The sequence below is a fragment of the Haliaeetus albicilla genome, chromosome W (genome assembly GCF_947461875.1).
Source record: "Haliaeetus albicilla chromosome W, bHalAlb1.1, whole genome shotgun sequence".
Taxonomy (NCBI): Eukaryota; Metazoa; Chordata; class Aves; order Accipitriformes; family Accipitridae; genus Haliaeetus; species Haliaeetus albicilla.
The window spans coordinates 6,649,891-6,662,533 of record NC_091515.1 but is presented as its reverse complement, the minus strand read 5'-3'; the positions used below and the strand labels follow the sequence as shown (position 1 = coordinate 6,662,533).

The following is a 12,643-nucleotide window of genomic DNA, read 5'->3' as shown; positions in this document are numbered from 1 at the left end:
GTATGAGTTCAAACCTAATGGAAAAAAGGATTAACAGTGAGTTTAACAGACATCAGTGTGGCACTGGAAGGCATTATCAGTACTTTTATGGACCTCTGTATTGTGGAAAGACCTACTGAAATAGAAAAAGCAGTGTATCTCTAATCTGGTTTCAAAAAAAATTTGTCATTAATTGCCTCTTAAAATTTTCAGCATGTTTAGATTCATAAGAAGTCAGGAAGTTACTGAATAATACAGCTTTATGGGAAAGAGAAGGTACAAAAAGAGACTGGAGTCCTGTTGAGATCAGAGGCATTAACTTTAAGGAACATCTATTCTGAGAGCTTAAAAAAAAATAAATCTAGCTCAGTATGCAAAATGTTAATACAATGGAAAATGGATTACAAGTATTTCTATGTATGTGACAACACTACCAGTTGATCTGGACAGAAGAAGTGTGATCTAACTTAAGATTCTTGAGGAAGGTAGTGAAAAATACAGTAATAAATTGCAAAAAGCAGGATTCCACCAAAAAAAAAAAAATCTGAGAAGGCATAGATCAGAATCTACCTCAACTGTGTGATCTGGTGCAAGTTAAGGCTTGTGAGTGTTTGAAAAAGAACTGTTTATATGCTATTAATGTAGCCCTTTGAATTAAGGTGTTATTGAATATCTGAAACTATTAATAGTAGTCTTGGCACTAATTTTAATAGAGATGCCTCTATAAAAGAGGCTGTTATGATTATTTTTCAAATTGCTGTAGTCATAAAAAAAAAAGAGTGGCTGTTTAAGAAATTTTCTAAGCCCTTTTAAGAGCTGTGACTTGCAGACATGATATAAGCATAATGCATGCGGATGTCCACGCTCTATCTACATATCCCATATAGTGGTAGCTGCCTTTGTGATGCTTCTGGAGGAAATAGGAGTTCCACTTGGCACTTAGTGTCTCTTCCTGCACTCTGAGGCAGGGGTGTGTTTTGGGGGAGGGAGTTTCCTGGGGTTTTTTGGTGTGTTTTTTTGTTGTTGTTTTGTTTGGTTTTGTCTTTGTGGTTGGTTTTGGGGGGGGGGGAGTGGTGGTGGTTTGATTTTGGGTTTTTGGGGGGGGGTGTGGGTTTGGTTTTTTTCAGTGTTGGTGTGGTTTGGGTTTGGGGGGGTAATTTTGGTGAAACTGTGCCTTAGGCAGATGTCTTGGTTAGCTCTTTAGCATTTCTTTTTGCAGGCTGTAGTTGACAATGAGACCTCTCCCCACCTTTCCAAGTCTTTTTCCCTTTAGAATAGCTTGTTTCATAGTGCTCCTATACACTTATCCTAGAAGCAGCTATTGTAGAGGACCTTACTATCACAAAACTCCCTTGCGTTATAAATCAGAATGAAACCTACAATGTGTCAGATTCCTCCAATAAACTAAATAAAGTTACTTCGTGGAAATCAAGGAAATACTTTTCTGGAGAGCATAATAGAGTGGGATCAAAATATTGAAACATTTTACTAACCCATTGGCTTTTTTCTTTAGAATGTGCTGTACTTTTTTTCACAGGTGCAAACTGATGAGCATGGCTACTGTGTGGCTCTGTGTCCTCTTGGCTCTTATATTTTTATAGTTCAGTGTGATGTTCCTAGAAATGATTTTTCTCCCTCACCTCCAGAAACCTGCCATTATAGATGAATTACTCCTGATTTAAACGCACAGCTTTTTTTGTCGTCATTATGGTTTTACATATGTGCAAGGTGCAGGAAAGAAGATTAAGACTTGAAGCATGCCTCTTGCTTTTAACAGATGTTTCTGAAACATGTTAAAAGTGCATGGAACAAAATAACTATGAATTGGCTGCTCTTGTGGAAATAAAGTAATTGAATGTGTAATAGTACATATTAAAGCTATAACTAAGTGCAGTTTGAGGGATTTGTTGTTATGAAGTAGCTTTTCAACAAGTTCTTGACCCTTTTCTGGCAGCAGTAGGAAACGGTACATAAATTAGTGCCTGTCTTCTCAGTTTTGTCATGCTTCCAATTACAGTGTACAGTATATGTATCCAGCATCACCAATGCAGTATATTGAGTCTAATGAAAGTAGGTTCTGTTGTCACCTGCCTGTGACCGATAGTCGAAGTGGAGATTACTTGTCACAGTTTTGTTGATAAATTTGTTTTCAAGTGTTTACGAAGAACTAGCCTGTTAAACAGTGGCTGATAGAATTTGAGATTCTTTGACTCAACATTCAATTACAATGAAGTGAAGTGGCAGTGGCTCTTTCCGTGTTCTCTGTTAAATTAATTTTAATACAGCATTCAAGACGTGAAGTATAGCAGTCTGCTAGTAATGAGAGCATTGCTTCTGATTCTTCATTTAGGCAAAAACTCAGTGTGACTTTCCAAGTGCAAATAACACCAGCACTTACCATTTATGTGGTTTTGTGCAGGTTTCAAGTGAAACCTTAGTTTGAATAAATTGATTGCACTGCTGCATCCAGTTCATTTGGAAAAAAAAAAATAGCAGTCTTGATTATCAGAGCCTTTTTCATGGCTTGAAAGAAAGAAAAAGTAGTGTCTACAGCATTGGGTGTCCGTTTACTTTTTGTGGGGGAGAAGTTGGATCCCATTGGTGTTACTTGAAATGATGTTTTGGCTAAAGAATAAGATAAATAGAACTTCCTTGTTTATTGATGTTGTGAAACTAATTTTCAAGAAAGTGCAGAAGAATGTTGCTGCTTCAGAAAATTCTGCATATTTTGTTGACTTTCTTAAATGAACTCTAATATTTATATTAAAGTAACACATTGACCTTAACTTAGTGAAATACCTCTAAAGCTTTGCAACATAGTAGTTTAAATTAATGCTGTTCAGTACTGATGTTGCTTTTCTTTCCCAGTGGCAAAATAGCAGGTCATCTCAGGTTGTAGCTGTGCTATGAATGAATCTTTGGCAAAACTTGGTTTCATAGCAAGTTTTGGTTGAAGCTTAAAGCATTGTTCTAAAATGCAATGAAACGCTGGGAATAGAATTTTCCTAGTGCTTGAGCTAAGTAACTAGAGCTTTTCAGCTTGGCTTTTCAGCATAATCTAACTGCATTTGAGAAGAGGCGTTTAAAGAACAGTCATTATAATATTTCTTTTGAAACGCTAAAAAAAAAAAAGATGCCAGCAATGAGTTTAGAAATCATTTTTTTTAACACTAGTCTTGGAAAAAATCTGCAATCTTTGTTTTAGAGGGTATTATAAACATTTTGACATGAGGCACTGGAAGGCTTTGCACGTTTGTGCTTCTGTCATTCTCATCCTAGTAAGTTCTGAGTTGGTAATAGCTGTCATAGGCTTTTGATTGTGGGGTAAGTGCTCCATTTTTACCAGCCTAAAAGCTTTGTCAGACTTTCGTTTTACAGCTATTTTATCTGAATGTTTTCATTGAGAGAAAGATGTAGTAGTATGGGTGTTATTACTAATCCCTAGAGAATCCGCGTGGGGTATGGATGTTATAAATGCTTCTGTAGGAGTTTGAAGATTTATAAGTTGCTAGTGAATCCACTCCTGTGTCAAGTTTTTCCTACAGTGCTTTTATGTGAGGGGTCTAAACAGAGTGGGAACTTGTTTGTCAGTGGGGGATTGGTAATCCTTGGTTGTTTTATAAAGGTCAATTCAGATTGCAGCCTTATGGTTTTGATTAGGAAGATAACCAATTAGCAGATAGAAATTGGTCTGTCATCTCTTGTCATCAGAAGTGTTTATTTTCAGAAGGATTTCTTCCCCCGCCCCCAACCAATTTCATTGTTTTTTTATGTAATATGGCTTTGTAAAACTAGTATAACATGATCTGAAAGCTCTGTCTGTTGAGATGGCAAAGGTTTTAGTCCAATGCTAGCGCTGATCTGTCAGTGTGGCTCTACTCAGTTCAGTCTACTGTTGTAGTGATGCAGTAGTATTTTGTTATAATAGAAATACTTTGGAAATAAAATTAATTATATACAATTAGGTTAAAGCTAAGTTCGTTATTTAAGCAGTATGATTTTTAAAACAGAGGAACTGTAAGCAAATGTATTCTTTGTCCTCTTCAGTGTTTGCATGTGTACTTTTTTAAAGACTACTGGGAAAAGCAATCCTGCTCATGTTCTGGGACCAACATCAGCCACAGCCAGATTGTATGTGTATTTCCTTTAACTAGGAATGATGTGTGTGTATTTACTGTCATTATTTTGACAGTAAAATCATTACTTCAGAAAGGTATAAGACACTAATAAATGTAATAGAAGTGTCTTCCTGAACGTGCATTTCAATAATAAGAGATCTTTTACTGTAGTCAGCAACACAAAATTTATGTGGCTGGAAAAAAATGTTTCTCCTGCAAGGTTAATGGCAATTTTAACTCCTGTATCTTGTTGGTGACGACTGATTCTTTTCTTCCCCTTGATGCAAGCACCTCCCTTCTTTGAAAGTTACCTCTGAAAAGTATGAAAGCAAAACCATCCCAAGCGGCATATGTGATTGGAAAAGCAGGAAGGGGAAAAAAAAAAAAGGAGGGTGGGGACAGAAGCAAACCTGAGCAGGTTATCTCAAAACTTACATTATTGAGGGAAATGTTGATATGTTGAAAAAACTTTATTCTGAGCTGAAATTTACTCCAAAATAAATGAGAACAAACTAAGTATAAATATAGCATAGCATGTATTATGCTGGTGTTGTCTTGTTGCTTTTTCTGTTTTACTGTTTTATACTGTCTTTTAAATGAAATGTTCTTCTGTAGATTGTGTCAATTGATGCTTAGTTATACTTCTAAGGTAAAAAAAACCCAAACTGAACTGCTGGGTGTCACTGAAAGAGGGAAACGGAGTTGCTGTTTTTGTCATGTGGTGGCAGGCTTTGTACTTTTTTGTTCCTTCTGCCTGGTTGAAACAGGAAACTTTTAGCTTCTCCCTTCCCTTATTTATGCAGCAGCAGGTTAGACTGCCCTGAGGAAAACTAGCGGGCTCCTGTTGTACTGCTCTAGAGCAGCACAGCACGAACTTCTAGAAGAGACTGTCATGCTCCATGTGGAACCTGTGATAGATGGGCACACATATATCTTCCTAAATTTGTCTGTGTTGAACTGTTAGGAGATATTTTCTGCAACATGGTTGTTATTTCTAGGAAATTACTTGTTTTCAGTGGAAATACGGACCCTGATTTGGTTTTTCTTTGTGCTTCCAGAGGACACATGTAATGATAATGGAAAATTTCTCCACTTACGTGTGTGCCAGCATGGTAATGAGTTGCCAAACTGTGTCTCATCGAATGAACTTTCATCTGTCTTGCCACCTTGTTTATCATCTGGCAAAAACTAACAAAAAAAAGAATCTATTTCTTATTTTCTGTTTTTCCCTTTATAACTTTCAAAAGTCAGCAAGGTGCAGCTGCATCATTTTTTCACTGTAGTATAATTCACAATACATTAATATGACATGTTTTTTCCCTAAAACTTGAGATGTTTAATATGCCTTTAACTTTTTGTCATTCAGGATGGTGATGAGTCATCTCCAATTTTAACAAGTTCTGAAATTGTGAAGATTCCAGATCCCCAGATGTCTATGGTGAGCATGCTCCGTGTAATGCAATCCATATTACAGTATTTTTGTTGAAGTTTTTGTAAATGGAGATGAAAGCTTGCCTCTATTGCTGTCTTCAATATTTAAAAATTCCAGTGGAAAGATATATTTGACCAGTTGAGAAATATCAGTGGGTTTGACTTTTTAAATTTTTTTTATTTGCTGCTGCTGCTAGATTAAAATAGAAGAAGTGGTTTAATGCTTGTGTTCATCTCCTCGTTTCCATACCTAGTGTGCTTGCTTCTGAGGTGTAGGAAAGCAGAGAAGGGGGATTGCTGGCAAAAGAGGTCAGAGGGTGGGAATATAAGGTAAGAGGGAGATGAAGAGATGAAATGTAGAGGATGGTGCAGTAACTCTTGGTCACTTCGTCTGTTAAAATATTTTCTCCCTACACTCTCTTGTATGTTGTCTTTCATGTAGACAGTGCCTAAGTACAGTTCTAGAAAAGATTTCCATTATTGTGGATGCCAATTCAGTGGGACTGGTATTGGCAGCTTTGGGAACCTTAATGTAAGTGGGCTTCTACTGGCAACACTGTTTGAGCACTGTGTAATCTAACACTGCAAGAGCAAGTCTGACAATGCTGAAAACTGCCTTGGCTGCTGAAATCTCATTGACACTGTGGCTCCTATTGTGGCTCCTACTGTTGCTAACATGGTATTAACAGTGGGAAAACTTTTTGAGATGTTTTTATTGCATACAAAGCTTTATACTGCAAACATCCTAAAAAACATTTATAAAGTGTCTAGCACGTTGTGAGTGCTGTCTAAATCACGGACATGTCGACTGAAACGCTTAACATTTTGCAGCAATTCACCAAAAGGCAAGATAGGGTTTGTAAATTATGTGAAGTAGAAAACCAAAACAAAACCTCAAAATCCCCAACAACCCTCCACATACTATTGAAGGAGGTTCTTCTAAAACAACAGCAACAAAAAAATCCAGAAGATGCTGTAGTTTTAGATGTGAATTTTAATTGCCATGCATTATTCAAGATACTGGTGAGTCTTTCATTTCAGTAGTAATTTTCTCTGGAGTTTTAAGTATTTATAAATACTGACTTACCCTCTGCGTTTAGGAGAACTTAGTAGAAAGCAAACATCACAAGCTTGCTCGAAGTTTAAGAAGTGGACCTTCTGATCATGATCTGAAGCCTAATGCAGCTACGCGAGATCAGCTTAATGTAAGTCAGTCATATGATGGCTAAATTCAATTTTATTAGGTAGGTTGGTATTAATATATGGTGACAATTTAAGGAAAATACAGTTAATTTCAGTTTATAGAAAGTGATTAATGAAGAAATGTTAGGTGTTTCTTACAAGTGCTTAGTTAGATGGGTCCAACTCAGGAGCAGAAGGTACTTGCTCATTTTTCTGTAAAACAGTTTTGGGGCAATAAGAATGCATATTGTGCACATATCAGGTAGGTGTTAATGGTGGTCTTAAAGTAACTGTGTATGTTTGCCTACACTGCCAGTTCAACCACATAACTGAAGAGCATCACCGTCATAGCATGAGAACTTCGTGTTGTTGGAAAGATTTTTTTGTTTGTTTCTAGCTATTTTCATGTGTTGTCAATGTTGTGCTTTATCACAGTGTAGTCTGTTAACTTGTTAGTTATGCCTGCTCATGTTTTTAAACTCACTTTCTGACTGTGTATCTAATAGATCATAGTGAGTTACCCACCGACAAAGCAGCTAACGTACGAGGAACAGGATCTAGTTTGGAAATTCAGATATTACCTTACTAATCAGGAGAAGGTAAGTTGAATGATTTGAGAAGACTTATCTACGCAAGAGGTGCTTCGTCTGGCACTTGTTCTACAATGTCCTGTCCTTGCAGAGATACAGACCTTCAGTGTCTTAGAAGCTATTCAAGATTATTTTTTCTGCAATATTACTGATGTAAAAATTAGTGACTTTAATTTTTCCTCTTAAATCATGTGAACTGGCTATTACTGCAGCAGTCTGTCTTCAAACACTTTGTCAGCTTAAAATACCAGTGTTGCCAATTTTGTCTGCAGCAAATAAAAATTATTAAAGAGTAGCTTCTTCATCCCTTTTAGACAACGGTTAGCATTACCAGAATAAGTAGCAGCACACCAAAAGCCCGAAGTAAATTAAATAACTAAATAATCCCTCAGCAGTGACATTTTTAATGTAGTGGTAATGGTGGTAGAGCAGTAACCATTGACTTTACATTTTACTTAGAAGATAACTCAGCTGCAGTTTTGGGGGACATACTAAAACAATTCAGTGTTGTATTGTCACTTATATTAGTAAGGTTTCCCAGGTCTGCACTTATGTAAATACAGTCTGAATCTAGTTCTACCTTAACGTGAAACATTAATTTCTGAAATAATTCGTTTAGCCTGGCTTTTCACTGATGAATTGTCCAATGTCTTTCTATTTAGGCCTTGACAAAATTCTTAAAATGTGTCAACTGGGACCTACCACAGGAGGCAAAGCAAGCACTAGAGCTACTGGGAAAGTGGAAGCCCATGGATGTGGAAGACTCTCTAGAACTTCTGTCATCACACTTCACCAACCCAACGGTTCGGCGCTATGCTGTCGCCCGGCTTCAGCAGGCTGATGATGAGGTATTCATTGGTCTGTGGACACGTGAAAGTCAGGTGGTCTCAGGATTTTTAGTCTCATTGAGTACTTGAAATGTTTGCTACTTTTTAAGGTGTTTAAGTAAAGAATAGTGATGGAAAACGGAGGAAAAAAAAAAAGAAATTCACTGTGATGCTATTTATTGTAAGCTCTCTATGGAGCAAAGTCTTCACATTATTAATTGGCACTCATTGATAATTGTCTTAGTGTGAGCAGCCAGTGATAGCTGGTTTTGTCAAACAAGGTGAAACCACCATATGTTCTCCTCAGAAACCGGTGACAAATTTTGAATGTTATCCTGCATAGAAGTGCTTTGAACTTAAATAGTCTACTAAAAGATTTCCAACAAATCCTCCTGCTAAATTGAAGCAGTATTTCATCATACTCTTCTGCTAAAGAAAGTGAGTAGAAAAGCATCTGTGGAAATAAGGTGTTTCTAATTGTATACTGATTAGAATATGATGAGCTGTGATTTGTGAGTAGAGCCCACTTAATAGATGCTAATCTGTTAATTATTTATGTATTTAATTTTCTTTTGACAGTAAAAAAAAAAATACTTTGAAGGTATTTCCATAACTCTTGAATCCTTGGCAATCAATAGAGTTTAAAATAGGGAGCATAAATGTATCAAATTTTTGCAGGCCTACTTCAATAGCTAAGGTCATACTGCTTTGACTTGAAAAATGTACCTTTTATGAAACATTTAAAGGCAACTATACGGAGCAAGTTGAATAGCAGAGGGAAAAAATTCATTATAAACAGCAAGTGATTAAAATTCTATACTTCAATCTAAAATAGATCAGATATGTGGGGTTTTTTGGATCCCCAGCTATACAAGGGATTAAAAAAAAAAAAAAAAAGAAGAAAAATGATAGTGCATAAGAGAGGAGAGAATCTGAATTCCTGGTACCATGGTCCAAATTTTATTCTTGAATTTTTTTCTTGGAGCCACAAACTGAAAGGTTTATTTTGTGGATGCTGGAAGCAAGTAGGACAGCTTAACTAAGGAGAACTTTAAAGTAGTAATTGCCCTTAAATATTTACTTAATTAGGACTTACTACCTTTGAGTAACAAAACATTAGTAGTGTGATAATTTAGTATCTTTTGCGAGTCGAACTTCATCCTCCACCAGTTTTTCTATTGTATATTGCTTGCTAGGGAGACCCCAATTTCCATTTCTGTGTAGGCCACTAAATGCAGACTAAATTCTCTATAAAATAGAATTTTGAAAACATGGAGGCCTAGTCAGCTTTGTCTGACCCTCTCAATTCACTTTAATTTTTTTCCTCCATGAGGATTTGCTGATGTACCTGCTACAGTTAGTCCAGGCATTGAAATATGAAAACTTTGATGACATAAAGAATGGACTGGAACCTAGCAAGAGGGACAGTCAAGGTTCAATGTCAGAAAGCATGACAACATCTGGAACTAACGGTGCAGAAATAGAAAGGTAAGAAACTTAGATTTCCAGTAGAAAAGCAGAAACATGTAACACTGTGAGCCCTCAAATTCTTTCTCCTTTTTAGGGACTATTGCATATTCAACATCCTATTTTATAATCTGAAGTGGTAACATTAAAAAAAAAAAAATCTGACCCCTGAGCTTTCACAGAATGTATTTCCTGACTACAGATAGTTTACAGAGCAAACATGCTTAATCTTGAAGTTATGGCCTTTGACCTTACTGCACAAAAGGAAGACAACTTCTGGAGAGCAGGAAAAACACTGGCATTGCTTCCTTCTGTCCTTGCAAAAATTAGGATGTCTTCAACGAAGCTATATGAGGCTCCACTTCCCACTTGCATCAAAGAATATGGATCTAAAAGTCCGATCAGTCTGAAATAGAAATTTCTTCCTGCTCCAGCAGAAGAAGGTGTAGGGAGAGTCCTGTGAATGTAAAGGAGCTGGGGGAGCACAGTTTTTTATTCTTGCAGGAACCCAAAAGAAAGGCTGAAATATCTAATTAACATAGTATTAAGCAAGGTGCAAACAAACTTGGTTAACTGAAGTCTCCTGTGAATATTTAATACAGATTTCCAGGATTTTTAGTCTTAAGCTTCAATGTCTAATCCCTTGTATCACTAGGATATACTTTTCGTATTACAAGTATACTGCTTTTCACTGATCTTGCTGCTAAGCTGTAGAGTGGGTATCCTGGCATGTATGGTGTGTTTTGAGGCTGCAGTGACGCTTAGATGTTAGTAGAGCTGTTTGATTACTTCCTTTCAGGTAAATTTGCTGTGTGATAATTTTGCCTTACAAGCACTGGGTTTGTCTACTCTATTATGTGTAATTGCATTCCAGAGATGAGTGCTTGCAGGTGTTGTGTATTAGCAATTTCATCTTAAGAACATTTAAAAAAAGCTTATCCTGAAAATGCGGATTTGCTAAATTCCCATCTATGTCTGCTTATTTTTTTATGGAAGATGAAACAAAATGCTAAGTTTCATGTAAGTGAATGTCCTTCAAAGCCATGTGTAGCTAACCAGGGACAGATTTTTGCCATTTTCAGGAACTGCAGCTGTCAAAGATGCTGTTCATGCAGTTTGTTCTGAAACAGGGTTGAGATACTATCTTCAAAGTTACTTCTCGTCCAGTTTTCTGAATTTGTTATGCTGTGAAAGTGAAATGCATTGCTATTTCCATGCATGCCCCCTGCTCCCCAAGTAAGAAATTCGAATCATGCCAATTACATGCTTTCCTTATGTAGTTCCCAGATCATGAGTCCTATTCCACCTGTTTCCTCACCACCTCTTACTTCTAAGACAAAGGAGTTTGCAGACAGTGAAAACCTTGATGTAAGTCAAATGCTTTACCTTCTGTTTTTGATACTTCTTTAGTGACCTGCTACTGGTTTTAGTTTTTGTTTGTGAATATTTGAATCTTTCTACTGTATCTTGCTGAATACTTAGAGTGCTCAAAGAATATAAATGTAAACTAAATGCTAAGAAAATAGCAATAGCTTAACTGATTTTTTTTTTTTTACAGGCATCTATTTATGTACATGGTCGCACTATCCAAAATTGGGGGACTGGGCACTGAATTCTTCATAAAATTAAAGTACTCTCCTTAAAGGAGAAAATTACTGCAAAGACTATCACATGCTGATTAGATACTGACAACTGCATGTGTTTGAGGTGTTTTAAAGCAGGTTTTTTTAAATGGAAAACAGTTATCCAAATGTTTTAATCTCTGCAATCTGTTCTTCCTGTAGCCATATTCTTTGGCATGGGTGTCATCTTTTTTGCACTTAAGTGAGACGCTGTATTGATTTACATCTGCCAAGGATTATACTCAATTTATACCACAAGTAGAAGAGTAATAAGAATGGGACTGGAGGGAGGGAGAGATAGAAGGTAAAGATGGTTTGAAGGAGTCTGATTTTAATGTAATGTGCAGTTAATTCGTCTTTGAACTAAAGATCCATTTTCTGTTGCAAATCTTCCTTTTTGAGTCTCATTACTGCATGGAAAATACGCCTCAAATTGAGCATATCAGTAAAGTTACGCATATTTCTTGTTAGTTGGAATATTAAACCTTGAAAAAGCAGCTAAATGCTGTGTATCCTCTACAGATTTTTTCTTTATGTTAAAATGTAGAACGTCTTGAAGATTTTCACATCTTCTGGATGCAAAACAGGGTAGCAAATCCCTTTCAGGGTTGAATCTTACAGCAATGGATAATTGCATAGGAAGAAAGTGTAATATACTGTAAATAGTAACTTTACATTAAAGATTTATTGCTGGAGAACATATGTACTTTTGACATGTTGGTAAATATATTACTGTAATAGCAGACCTTTTTTTACTTGTAGTGTTGTTGCAGGATTTGGAGTAATATTAGAACTAATACGATTTAAATATTAGGTTGGATTGGATTCAGATTTTAGAAGGAAATGCATCTCTCAAAATGCCCTGCAGTTATTTGGGGTTTTTCCTTAACTTTGTGTGTCTCTCAGGTGCTTAGACTTCTTTACAACTTAATTTTGCTTTTCTTAAATCCCTTCCAGCAAGACCTTTGCACTTTCTTGATATCACGAGCATGCAAAAATTCCACGTTGGCAAACTACTTGTACTGGTATGTTAGAAACTATTTATTCATACTGTATCAATGTCTAATTGAAATCACAGCTATAATACCCAGAAGGATGCACAGCAAAAGATAACCTGTCTTGAGAACTTGAGAATCTCAGTTTCTCTCAGGATGAAGTAGTGGATTTAAAAGAACATGCATTTGAACAGAAAAATTTGTAACAGGAGGGCGCTGGTGGTTTGTAGGGCATTAAGTACAGTGTTCTCTCCCCGCCCCCCCCCAAAAAAATCCTAACTGTAGTTTATAAGTTGTCATTCAAATTGTTTATGGTGGTGGGGTGGAGTTCCTCTTCTGCTCTGCTTTTCTGTTTGGTTTGCGTTTATAGTTTTTGACAGTGTTGGCTAGAATACTGAAATTATGCACTTTAGTATTAATCAAGAGTGTACT

The 12,643-nt window shown here is 36.5% G+C and overlaps 1 protein-coding gene across 2 annotated transcripts in view; it reads left to right on the top strand.

Annotated features, from left to right (window-relative positions):
- The window catches only part of PIK3C3 (phosphatidylinositol 3-kinase catalytic subunit type 3), an 81,127-nt gene that overhangs the window by 13,981 nt on the left and 54,503 nt on the right, over positions 1–12,643 (top strand). The window contains exons 7-14 of one of the 2 annotated variants that reach the window (XM_069775371.1): positions 5,464–5,535; positions 5,971–6,060; positions 6,629–6,733; positions 7,217–7,309; positions 7,963–8,148; positions 9,461–9,615; positions 10,875–10,962; positions 12,174–12,241. In XM_069775371.1, coding sequence (XP_069631472.1) covers positions 5,464–5,535; positions 5,971–6,060; positions 6,629–6,733; positions 7,217–7,309; positions 7,963–8,148; positions 9,461–9,615; positions 10,875–10,962; positions 12,174–12,241 — 857 coding nt within the window. The remainder of the gene's footprint in view (positions 1–5,463; positions 5,536–5,970; positions 6,061–6,628; positions 6,734–7,216; positions 7,310–7,962; positions 8,149–9,460; positions 9,616–10,874; positions 10,963–12,173; positions 12,242–12,643) is intronic. The other variant, XM_069775372.1, reaches the window with a different exon arrangement.